General features: G+C 39.7%; 1 protein-coding gene across 4 annotated transcripts in view; it reads left to right on the forward strand.

Moving 5' to 3' along the window:
• The first annotated feature begins 5009 nt into the window (after positions 1-5009).
• Positions 5010-12990, forward strand: part of LOC117251677 (alsin-like) — a 33168-nt gene continuing 25187 nt past the window's right edge. For 3 of the 4 annotated variants that reach the window (XM_078174403.1, XM_078174404.1, XM_078174405.1), the window contains exons 1-11: positions 5010-5204; positions 6320-6472; positions 8018-8178; positions 8558-8782; positions 9001-9191; positions 9443-9475; positions 9573-9767; positions 9968-10095; positions 10283-10497; positions 10809-10896; positions 11145-11320. In XM_078174403.1, coding sequence (XP_078030529.1) covers positions 6453-6472; positions 8018-8178; positions 8558-8782; positions 9001-9191; positions 9443-9475; positions 9573-9767; positions 9968-10095; positions 10283-10497; positions 10809-10896; positions 11145-11320 — 1432 coding nt within the window. In that variant the 5' untranslated portion in view covers positions 5010-5204; positions 6320-6452. The remainder of the gene's footprint in view (positions 5205-6319; positions 6473-8017; positions 8179-8557; positions 8783-9000; positions 9192-9442; positions 9476-9572; positions 9768-9967; positions 10096-10282; positions 10498-10808; positions 10897-11144; positions 11321-12990) is intronic. The other variant, XM_033618175.2, reaches the window with a different exon arrangement.

A 12990-nucleotide genomic window follows, 5' to 3' on the forward strand; every position in this document is an offset into this window, starting at 1 on the left:
TTTCTACCAGAAGGTCAAACTTCCTCCGTCCAAGGGAGTATGCTTGTGTGCTTGAGTTTGTGTATGTGTGTGTGTGTGTGTGTGTGTGTGTGTCTATGTAAAGATCATGCCAAGTTACCCTGTGCCTAAAACAGTTTTATCAGGCTCCAGACATGTGTTTCCAATGTTCTTTAAATACGCTGCGTACACATACACACATGCATGCACGCACACACACAAACAGTACTTCCAGTGCCAGATAGTTAAAACGAAACCCCTCCCATGTTGTGTCTGAGACAAAGTTGAATTTTTCTTCTTTTGGCATCAAACTACATGTGAATAAAACACTGATAAAGACAGTGTTGCAAAGCTGACTGTGGGTGTGTATTAATACCAAGAACATTAAGTCCTATGCATACTTCTCAAAGATTCGCCTTTTGAGGACACACTAGTGCACCGCTGATATCTGACTGACCTAAAGTAAGAGTCAGTAATTGCAGTTACGGCTCATCTTGTGTCTGTAGGTAATTACTTTATAAGAACTCTCAGGAATCCAAAGATCATATCTAATACTTATGAGTCTTCGTAAATCACAAGATCTCACAAGTTCATAATCTTTATCAGAACAATGTATTAAGTCATAATTGCCAGAAATTGAAAACACAACCACAAGAGAAAAAAAAACTGTTCTCTTTTTTTTCTCTTTTCATGAAGTAATATGCCTTTAAAGAAAAAATGTCATCCTGTAACCAAGGATTTGCAGAAACAGAGAAATATCAATTTTCTCAACAGTTGCAAGACAAACTTATATGATGCTTTGTGTGTGTACATGCATTCATCTGTGTTTGTGTGTGTGTGTGTGTGTTTGTTTGTTTGTTTATGTGTGTGTTACCTACTCCTCTACTCCTCACGCCATTGTGGTCAATCAAACCGCTCTCTCAGACTTGCTGTGTTGCTGTGGCCTGGCTGCAACCCTGAATGGTTTTACCCACACACACATACACACACACACACACACACACACACACACACACACACAAAACCCAGGTTGTGTTGTTTCCAGCAGCAGTAGAAGTTTATGAGCGTTTGGACAGGGGGATACTGGCTGCTCAGGTCACGACATGAGGTTACTCTGTGTCTTTGTGCGTGTGTATGTGTGTGTAGGAGGGGGTAAAATGGGGTACAGAAAAAAATAAGACAAAAAATTGTTCTGATATAGCAGGTTAAAGGTTTAGTGTGTAGGATTTAGCGGCATCTAAGCAGTGGCAAGGTATACACAGGTACACCCACCTCTATTCTTTGGCTGTTTGCAACATACCCACTTCCTCCTACCTACCTACACCCACCTCATCAACTGGTGAGGTTGCAGGTTGCAATATGTCCCCCTGACTCCTACACACTGGGCCTTTACAGCTATCCATAAATTGTAAATTGCAATAAACATGACATAAAGGTTCCAAGTTTAACTTGTATTGAGTAGCTTGTTGCATGATCATGCAGGCGCCATCTTCATCTGAAGGAGTACACCAGTGTTTTTCCATTTACAGATTCTATATATGTTACATTACGTCCAACCGTATTTCAAGGCATGCTGGGTGTTTTCCCTGTCTCCCAGTCAGCTGTAGTTTCTCCCTTTTATGTACAGTTTGAACATAATTGTTCAGAGACTCAAACTTGTTTGAGAAAATCCAGATTATTGCCAAAGTTACGTTATTGTTGCGTAGAAACAACAACAAAACAGCTGAAAACACAAGTTAATTTAAAAATATCAGCTGATGTGGTGCGTTAAAGTTATGATGAGACCGATGAACTTAATGTTGCTGTTTTGAAAATAGAACATGAACAACAATGACATCAACAGCGTGTCTCTGGAAACGATAGAGCCGAACCTCCCAAAGCTGTGATGTTTGCGCGGTGAAAACTGAATATGAGAAGGAAAGAGCAGCACATGCTACATTTAAGACCCCAGAAGCTACTGCCAGCAGCTGTGATCCTTTAATGTCTCATGTTCAGCTCCAAGAAGGCAAATATACTCGACCCTCTTTCTCTGGATTCTCTGCCCTTGTTCCTTTTTTCATTTTTTTTCCCTCGTTGTTTTACTGCAGGCAGTAAAAGTCAGAGCCAAAACCTGCTGGACACTTTTATATAGAAAACACTAAAACGGCAAACAAGAGCTAATCACGAACATGGGTGAAAGAAAGGGAAAGGAAAGGGAAAAAAGGATTTAGCAGTGGAAGACATATATATATATATATATAGAGAGAGAGAGAGAGAGAGAGACACATACACACACACACACACACACACACACACACACTGTGCTGTCTATCATTATTAATCATATATATTGCCTGGAAGTGAGAGGAGGAGTAAAATTGTAGATATGATGACACATCTTACAGACTGCTTTAAAAACAGTTCATCTTAGAGAGTCCAAAACTCCCTCACTGAATACTTATGGATTTCTAAGGGAGTAGGTGTGCCGCAGTTTGGAACCACAAGGTCAGGACATATGATTGAGGACTGTGGTGAGACATTAGGACATTTCTGATATGACTCAGCTCGTCAGAGTCAAGAAGGACCACTGCTGTGATGACCTCTGACACTCCAACTGAGCCTCCTGCAACGGAGAACAGAAGAAAGCATGTTAAAGTTTGAATATTTTAATAATTGGTAATATATCAAAGGCATTCTCAAATATAAAACATACCCATAACCCTTTTTGAGCATTGGTGGTGTGTGAGTCAGGAGCACTGAAATCACACTGAAATGTTGAGGAGCAAATGAGCAGATGTTACTGTTACCTTTAGGTATTTCTCCAGGGGCTGACTCACTGAGCCTCCAGACACCACATGCATGGAAAAGTTGATGTAGTCCTTCTCTGTCAGGAGCTGCACACTCTGCACAGGGTTTATAACATGGTATCCTCCCTGAAAGTCTTTTTAAAACAACTGAGCATGATCACAGAAATCATGCTTGGTATTTTAACATGTTGTGCAAAAAATCTACCTCATGTTGTACCCTATCTATTGGGGATCGTGGGGTTAGAGCCTACATTTCAAACCTGGTAATTGTAAATGTGTCTGTGTCAGTGGTGTGGTTGCTCTTCTTGTAGGTCCTGGTGCTCAACATGTGGGCAGCAATCTGAGTCCGAAAAGGGCAGGTGTAGCAGATGCTGCTTTTACAGCTCAAGGGAGGGAGACCTCTGCTGTTCCAACACCCCTATGGGACCCATGGGAGATCCTGCCCTCGCTATACATTCACACACATATTCGCATACATTCTTGTTATGATAACAGTCATCATGGTAGTTAGCCAATAAACAAACCGACATTTACAGTTATCTTGGATGACTGCTGTACACTGTTCAGAGGCAGCTGCAGAGTGGCCCGTGTTCAGAGGAGCAACCAGACGGCAGATTCAAGCATGGTTATTGGAGTGAGTTTGCCAACAGATAAGTCCAAGTAAAAAGTGTAAAGACAGTGTGACAAAAAAATAAGAGATAGATAAATGAAATCAGACAAAATGTTTGTAGCTATTAATACCTCACAAATTCAAATTCAGGACTATTAAGTTACTTTTTCGGCCTAATATTTATAAAGTTTAAGACATTTTAAAATGTTTTAAGGGCCTGCAGACACCCTAATGTATAATAGTTCCACCCTCCCAGTGGAACCTTTACAAACTTGTGAGCTCATGACTAAAATTAATACACCAAAAGTTCACTCTTAAACTTGCAATTAGCAGTTTGACAAAATAATCTTACATCAAGGTTCCTGAGCAAGTAGATGAAAACTACAAAAGAAGCTAAAATAAAATAAAACAAAGTAAAATAAATAGAATAAAATAAATTGAAATGAAATAAAATAAAGATAATAACAACAATAATAATGAGAATAACAAAAGTTGTCAAACAATATTATAACATCATTTTAACAAACACATTTGCAATTTACATGTAATAATGTATTAATAATAAAATGATTTTGCTGGAATTTTGGAGAATTATTAAATATCTATTTTTAAAAAGTCAATTTTGAGTGTTACAGTTAATGTTTCTCTGTTTTTTTGTTTGTTTGTTTTTAACAGTAAAATGTGTTATGGCTTTTAGTATCACATTAAAACAAGTCAATAGTAATTTGGGACACTTTTTGGTAGATTACTAAGAAATCCACCTAAAAGAGACTACTCCCTTGAATAGTACTTTTATAACTTGTTATGTATCACTGCTATATTTCTATAAAGGAAATATCTTGCAGAGTAAAATAATTTAGAAATTTGGGACCTTCAAACACATCAAGAACCCCTTCCTGATTCCGATGACATGGTCAGGTAAAATGGGACAGCTGGTAAGGTAAATTAGGACAGTCATATTTGTTTATTCTTTAAATGGTGAAACGCATTCTATGCTTTCCCTGTTCTTTGCAGCTTGTTTCCCTGGTGCCATATTGTGGATGTGTGTGTAACAATTCTGGCTAATTCTGGACTCCCTGTTTCATCTTTAATATAATAGTGACAAAAATAGCTACTAAAAATGGCTGTAATATTACAGGTGGACACACAATAGCATAAATAATGATTTTATGGTTCCTGGTAGCATGGAAACATGCTGGTTCCACTTAAGAAAAATGTCCCATTTTAGCTTCAATCACGAAGTACTCACCCACCCAGCATCTCACTACCGCTTTTCTTATTAAACCCTCATTGTTTGAGCTGCAACTCTTATTTCTAAACAGAGAAAAGTCTTTCTTTGCATGTTCTCAGAGCAGTAGCCTATTTTTTAGTATTAGGTGTGCCCACCCTATTTGTCACAGACCAATCAAAATGATTGTTTCACGTAAAGCACATTTATAATAATAATGCAATAACATGTTTAGCGACTGGCTGCTATAATTTATAGAGTTCAATGTCTAACTATTTAAAATAGTGACAGAGTGGAACATCTTTATTTCACTGTCGCCTCTGTGACATACCGAGCAGCAACAGGTGTGGCACAGCCGCAGCATTTGTCCCTGCCCGGCTGCCATCGGAGAGGTGCCTCCCATCAACAACACAGAAGTGTCAGAGACAACTTCTGCTTTCACTGCGCTGCACTGATTGAGACATTAAAAAATGTCATAGCTCAGTGTTTCTGATGTGACAGCTTCACACAGTTATCCGGACTCATTCAGAGTTGCCGCAACACAAACCTCCGCGGCGATATCCCGACCTCAGAGCGGCAGTTGGTAAGTTTAGTTAGCTTCTTTAGCAGCGGTAGCATTAAGCTAACCAACTTTAGTTTATTAGCTTTACCTTCTCTTAGCTTCACTGATAATACACGGCCTTCATGCAGTGTTTCAGAGCAAAGTAAACTTCGCTAACGTTGTATGTTAAAAAGCTGGCAAACGTGTAACGTTACTTGACAGAAAGTTACAGCTGTATCTTTACTCGGTGACAGAACATGTCTGCTGTTTATCAACGTTAGCTAATCTGTGTGTACGTAAATGGCTTTATCGGCACAACGATTAACGTCAGGAGCTCTGTGTTGGTTTAATGTGTGTTTAAAGAGATGTAGTTAATGTGAAGCACGTATGGAGCGTGGAGCTACACTGACACCACTCGCAAATAGTTTTACTGGTAATGGAGGTGTTGAGACCTGTCAGCATGCCATCATAGATCATAAGCATCCACTAAAGATCAAAAGAAACCACTCCTAGCGAGCTCATAATTAAAATTAATAACGTTACCCTGAAAATTCATTCTTGAGCTTGCAATTGGTAGTTTGACAGAATAATTTACCTCAAGGTTTCTGAACAAACAGATGAAGACCATAAAATAGCTAAGATAAAATAAAATAAAATGATAGAAACAGCAACAATAACAACAATCACAATAATATTATTAATAATAATAATGAGTATTATAATAGAAGTTTGGTCAAACAACATGATGACATCATTTTAACAAATGTAATTGCAATTTACATGTATTAATGTATTAGTAATAAAGTGACTTCACTATGATGGATTAATTTTTAGGTTTAACTGAGAAACTTGGATCATAGGCTCCCTCCAGCAATGCAGTTTAAGTAGGTATAATAATAATAATAATAGTAATAATCAAACACAAGAATATAACAGGAATGTGAGATGGTATATATATATATATACATATACATATATATATATATATATATATATATATATTTATGTTCATGCTTAGCAAGATTATTAGAGTTAGAGTTTGGTGTTGATTTTCATAGCACATTAAAATGAAATGAAAGTTTCTATAAGCATCAATAACTGCAACTATGATGAAGAATATTACTTTTATCCTTTTTTGGGGGGGGGGGGATAAACAGGTGTTTTACAGAGGACAAGCACGTGGAGCCAGATGAACCTAAAAAATGATTTATTGTTGAGCACGAACAGAACACCAGAAGAAATGTTAATAAAGATGCCTGCACTGTCCTGTGGAATGGAGAGTCTAAAGTGATGGAGAGCAGAGAGGAAAGGTAAACACACACACACACACACACACACACACATTCTTGAGCTGTCCCTGTCCTGATTATATCTCTCCAGTTATCTCATGGTGTTAAATGTGATGCAGACGAGATGTGAATTAAGATTGACTGATGATCTCCTAATCTGTCAGTTAAACTTTACATTGTTTATATTAGGGATGTAAGGGTACACAAAATTCACGGTTCAATAAAGCAAAAATTTATCTGTGCCAGAAAAGTTACTTTAATTTTTATCATTTTTAATTTATAAAATCTGACATCATAAAGTATGATGTGAGCAATGATGGAGCTATAGGCCTACCTGAGTGACCCATCTTCTGAGGTGTCTTCTTAGCAGCAGCATGTAAAACAAAAACAGATCCTTATAAAATGTAAAATTTAGTTTTGTAGTTACAAACACAAACAAAATAAGTTATTCCACATCTGAAATACCAGAGAAATGTCCTTGTTTTTGAAAATCATAATTTGGGATTACGGTTTGCTCATGAAGGAATATGTTACATATCTGTGGCTTTAAATGTTATGTTGTCGTCATCGTGGTGATTTCTTTTTCCCTGTTTAAATCAGTTAGGAATGGCTGCCTCACCGCTGTGGGGATAACGTTAGGTTGTAGCTTGTGTTGCTCCTTGTTTTCATCTAATTCTACTGATTGACACACTGAGGTGATGTCTGTAAAAATAAGTTGACATGTTTGAAGTATTCCCACTGATGAGTCTCACTGGTTTGGGGGTGGGAGGGTCAGACAGCATGTGACACTGAGTGAGAACATTATGTTAAACACAATTAAAGTTGTGTTTTATTCTCCAAATGTAACAGCATAGTTAAATGCATCGTTTGGCTTGTAATGCACATTGAACTTAAAGCCTTGTACCGAACAGCTCAATACAAATATACATGTAGTTACACCCTCAGTGTATATAGCAACTTTTATACTTTTATTTCAGTTCAAAGTGGGTTACAAGAGACTGATTAGCTCAATTTAATTACTAGTTGTTATGTGTTAAAAAATGTCTGTATTACTATTAGTCCGACTTTACTGTACAAAAGTTTTGATGAAAACCTCAAGTGAAACAGATCGTCTGGATTTATTACTAACTGGCTTCACCTTACGTATTCTGAGGGGCTGTTGCTGAGACATGCAGCAATGAGAACCACATCAAAAGAGTGTCTGGCCAGTGTTTGCACCTCTGCATTGCAGTTCTGCAATATACTTATGGCCAGTTCAGTGTGAGCGAGTTATTTACAGATGTTGCTCTCCTCCCTCAAAGCACGTCAGGGTCTGCAGATGCTCAACAAACAAGTCATGGTCGGCGGATGATTGAGCTGGAATTCAGTGAGCCTTTTTTTTGTGTGTGTGTGTGTGTGTCTTACAGCTAATTCCAAAATTAGAAATCTGCAGTGGTTTCAGGACCTGGCTGGTGTTCAGCTGGTTTGGGTTTGGACAAGATGTGTTTTAGCTGAGGTCAGGTTATGTCTATCTTTAAGGCCCATTTCAGGCCAACGTTAGTGATTTATTTGCATGCATTGTGGCAGCCCTGCAGATGAGCGGGCCCCCACACCTCCAGAGCGAGGACTGCTCCACATCTGGCAGTCAGCAGGCCCCACTGCACAGCAATGTCCAGAGAGAGTGCTGTTGTCCAGGCCTGTCCTGCAGGCTGCCCTAGGAGAACACCATGGACTTCTGCTGACACAGGGTGAGTGTGTGTGTTTGGTTTAACACACAATACATAATCATATTGTGAATTAAAATTCTCATTCTCAGCCTAGTGAGTATAAGATGTTGTAATGATTAGCGTGATTTTATTCGTCCATATCGCCCCACCAGTATTGAAAAGAGAGACTTGTCTTCTGTGTGGATCTGTAGCTGGGGATTGTAAAAAAAAAAAAAAAAAAGTTGCTGCAGTAAGCTAGGCTGTGGTTGCCATGGTTACATTATTACATCTTCACCCACTATATTCCTCCCATACATTTTTAAACAAGTATATGTTTCTACCTTAAGATGCATCACCTATGTGAATTAGAGACATTAAAATTAAGATGACCTATTTCCACTGAGTTGTTGTTGTCCTCCAGGTGGACAGGTGTATTCCTTCGGAGAGCTGTTGTGGAGGGATCAGAGCATCCCGGTGTCTGCTCCAGTGCTGGAAGTGTCTCTGCAGGGGAGGACAGTGGTGCATGTTGCTGCGGGTGGTTTCCACTGTGGAGCACTGACTGAGCAGGGCAGTGTCTACATGTGGGGGGAGAACACTGCAGGACAGTGTGGGCTGACTGAGAGGGGTACCGTCACAAACATCACAGGTTGGTCAACACTTTATCTCCTTCCTTCCTTCTTTTCTTCCCATATTTCCCAAGTTGTTTGTTCATCCAACCCACTGCTTGCCGTCCTTTCATTTTCCTTACATCAGTGCCCCTCCCATATGTCTTTCTTTAATTTTTCCTTTCACTTATTGATGCATTTTTTTTATCAATGGATAAATGTTGAGGGAAGATAAGTTATGTAAAACATCCTGTGTCAGTTCCAGAGCCTTGCCCAGTCACTGTGGTGGACAGTGAGGTCATTCCTCCAGCAGTTGTACGGGTTGTGGATCTGGCTCTTGGACGGGAGCACAGCCTGGCTCTGTCGGCCCAGAATGAGCTGTGGGCGTGGGGCAGCGGTTGCCAGCTTGGCCTGGTCACTAGCGCTTTTCCTGTGTGGAGACCACAGAAGGTAATTTGCGTAAAGCTCAATGAATTTAAGCATTCAAAACTCAGTCACATGTCAGCAAGTCAAAATGAAAACCATTGACACAATCCTGCTGTGGATATTGATACTATTGTTGAATATTGAATCTTTTGTCTTTCAGCTGGTGAGAGAGAAAATAAGTCTAAAAGTATGCTGACTGATGGTGAATTGATGGTGTTTTTGCATGTGTGTAAGCACTTGACTAAACTGTATTATTATTTCTATCTCTGGCACAGGTGGAGCACTTGGCGGGAAGACATGTAATTCAGGTAGTTTCTCTTCCTGTTATCACCATTGCCACATCTAAATGACAAAAAATACAATGTGCTTTATCCAGAAATACCATCTCTATTTATTTCCCCACAGGTGGCTTGTGGTGCCTACCACAGCCTTGCTGTAGTTCGCACTTTGCCTCCACAGAATACCCAGAATCCTTCTGAGAAGAGGGAGCGTGGTCAGTCACCTCACTATTCGGTGACAGAGAGGGAGGAGCCGTCTACGGTTGATGGTGGCCAGTACTGTCCGCTGGGGGTGGAACTGACTGAAGTCATGACTAGCGAGGTAACTATACACCAAGAAGTAGAAATTAGAGGAAAGAGATATGTGTTTGGGCAGCCCTAATACCCTGTTGCAACCAAAGAGCTATACAATTACAGAATCTAAAGGCTGTAAAAAGTGTTTTAGATCAAGTGTCTGTGCTCATTTAAGAGGCTCAGCTTTTTCAGCACTGGTTGATGCACTTCTGTGGTTTGCATTCTCAGCAAACCTCTCCCAGAAGAAGAGGCCACAGACGAAGGTTTCACCCTGGGGGAAGGTCAGTTGGTGGCAGTCCTGGCTCTGCAGCCGCTTCATGCCCATTTTCTGAGGATGGCAAATCTAACACTAAACAGTACAGTATTACGTAACTTATGCTTTGAAAGCTTGGGTCCATTTTTCTTTTTTACGTCACTGCTTTTTGCTAACTGCTGATCGAGCATTTCCATTTGAAAAAGATGGACCTGCCCTTTCAGTTGATTTCTATTTCAGTTTTTCTTTGCCTTCTCTCTTTTTCCATTCCCTCCTTTGCAAAACTTCAGGACGAATCCTCCAACTGGGCACACTCACCCTCTCACTGAGACAGATGGCAGCCCCAAGTCTTACCCATTGTCAGGCTGGAGAGCCAATAAGAACCCTGCTTTCCCTGATGAAACGCAGCTTCAGAACCTCCTACGTAAACTCTCTAGTCACTCACTGGAGATGCACCACACCACCGAGCCAGGAGATACCGACTCACTGAGCAGTTACACATCAGGTCGGTAATTCACCTCTTTTTTTCTGCCGCTGTTTTGAAGTTTGTTGTTCTTTTGTGTGTAACTTCATTCACATGTTTTATCCCTTTTTTGTTCCTAAACTTGTTTATGCTTTTTCATTAGTTTCTTTGTTTGTTCATAGCTGTTAACACCTTGATAATGTTGTTGTTCATTGCTTTGTTTGTTCCATTGTGTTTCATTCAGTTGTTGTTTTGTTCGTTTCATTGTTTGTTACTTTGTTCTTTAGTATTTGATCTATTTTCTTTCTCCCAAAACGTTTTAATTCCTTCCCTCCTGCCATTGTTCTCTCCAGATGACAGCTGTGTTTCCTCAACTCCTTCCATGGATCTGTTGACTTCCAGTTACAAAGAAGAATCGCCAATTAAGAGTCAAACCAACAAGTAAGACCAAGTTAACAGTAGTTGATGATGAGGCACTTTGTGTGATCAAGAATGTAAAGTATAGTGCAATTGATCATTCTTTCAATAGTCTCCAGTTGTCACACACATTTAGAATATTAAAGGGGATTTTCAACTAATGCAGACACACCATGAAAACTCAATTACACTGCAGTGACCACATACCAAGATGATTCTCATCTACAGTGTATTAGCTGCCTGACCATTGACCTTCTTTCCTTCGATAACAGTGGAGGGACTGTGGCGTACTCCTCCTCCCCTGTGTGCTTGGATGAAGTTCGGCTTTGTGTGGAGGCGGAGAAGCAGACACTGCAGGGGCAGAAGAGCTCCAGTCTCACAAATATAAACCAGAAGGGGAAAGCAGCCACAAGCAGGAGACGCTCCCTGCCTGGAACACCCAGCCGTGGTAGGAATGGAAGGGTGTGAACTTTACAGCATGTTCGGGAAATATTTACTGTCTTGCCAAGGGTTAGATGAGAAGATTGATACCCAAAGCCCTATATATGGAACCAGGAGGCTATTAGCTTAGCGTAGCATGAAGGCTGGAAGAAGCTGTCCCCCCAAGAAGTATTTAGCCATAAGCTAATTAACATACTGTAGTTAGGTAGCTTAAGAGTTGCTGGTCGGAGTATTTTTGAATTTGGAAACAGTAGGGCTAGCTTTCCCCCTGTTTTTAGTTTTTGTGCGGAGCTAACTGTCCGCAGGCTTGAGCTTTATATCAAGTGTACAGGTATGAGATTGGTTTTATTGACTCCAAGTGTGCCACCATCGGCCGCACAAATGCCCTTCTCATACAGGATCTGGTGCCAGTGAATTAAACAACATCTGCAGAATCACTGAAATGTGTGCCTTTGTGAAGGTGCAGCCTGGCTAACAAGGAAGAATAGAAATGTTATCATCAACAGAGGCACACAATACTTCAGCCTGTGTTTGCCCTTCACTTTCACACACTGAACAATAATGGGTTCTCTGGATTTGGTGTTATCAGCTCAGATCACAGCACACACATGATCACATGATAGAGTTATCACTGATATCTTGGGATAACCTTATTTGCTTTCTTGAGATAACATAATCATTAACTAGTTTTCAGCAGAAAATGAAGATAACCAAGATTAAAAATCTGAAAGTTCCTTAGCCACAATATAACTTGTATTGTCTAAACACAATGAGACAATTATTGAGATGTAAAGACCCCTCTCATAGCTCAATTAACCATTCAGAGTCTCTGTACACTTTATATATCCACAGTGCCACAAAACACAGGCATGTTTGAACAGTTAGGAAAATTCTGATCAGCAGACGCAGTAGACCAACTTCTCGTTTTCTGGTTTGCCAAAAGTTTCAGGAGCATCAGAGTGAAAGTCAAAACAGACCTTAAAACCATGCAGCACATAGACTTTTTTCAGTTTTAGTAATCACCAAGTCTTCATGTATTTTTCACATATATAGATATGGAATAGCAGTAAATAATTTATTACCTGTGTGGCTTAGAGCTTTGAATCTCTGCCCAAACCCGATTGGGCCCAACACTACCTGCGGGGTTTGGGCCGGGCGGGGCTATACTTTCTCAACATTCAGTCCAATTTTCCAGTGTTTTTTTGTCTTCCTGAATCCTTTTTTCTCATCAGAAAAGAGAAATGTTACACAATCTCTGTCTAATATTGACTGTTTGTTTTTTTTTTTGGAATTGCATTGGTTCACGTACACTGAAAAACATTTCAATGGGAAATACAAAGAGACCCACCTACAATATTTATGTTGTTAAGTTTGAGACAGCCTTAATAGGAAATATGGCTGAACGCAAGTTTGTGTAGAGGGTTTTCTGCCAGAAAGCCCTTTCACTCTCATTTTCTGTTTCTAAATCAATTTATTTTAACAGAAACCACAATTTATTTTTCCTATTGTTAACCAATAAATCCCTTAAAGCCCAAGCATAGCTCTAGTGTGGCTGAACAGTGGGGTTTATAACATCTCCACTATCTTCCACGCAACTTATCTCATGTTGATATTCTTCATTTTGACTTAAGTTACTGTGTGTTTCTTTTAGTTCAACCTGCTTTCCTCTGCTGTTGT

Source organism: Epinephelus lanceolatus, chromosome 14 (assembly GCF_041903045.1).
Source record: "Epinephelus lanceolatus isolate andai-2023 chromosome 14, ASM4190304v1, whole genome shotgun sequence".
NCBI classification, from domain to species: domain Eukaryota; kingdom Metazoa; phylum Chordata; class Actinopteri; order Perciformes; family Serranidae; genus Epinephelus; species Epinephelus lanceolatus.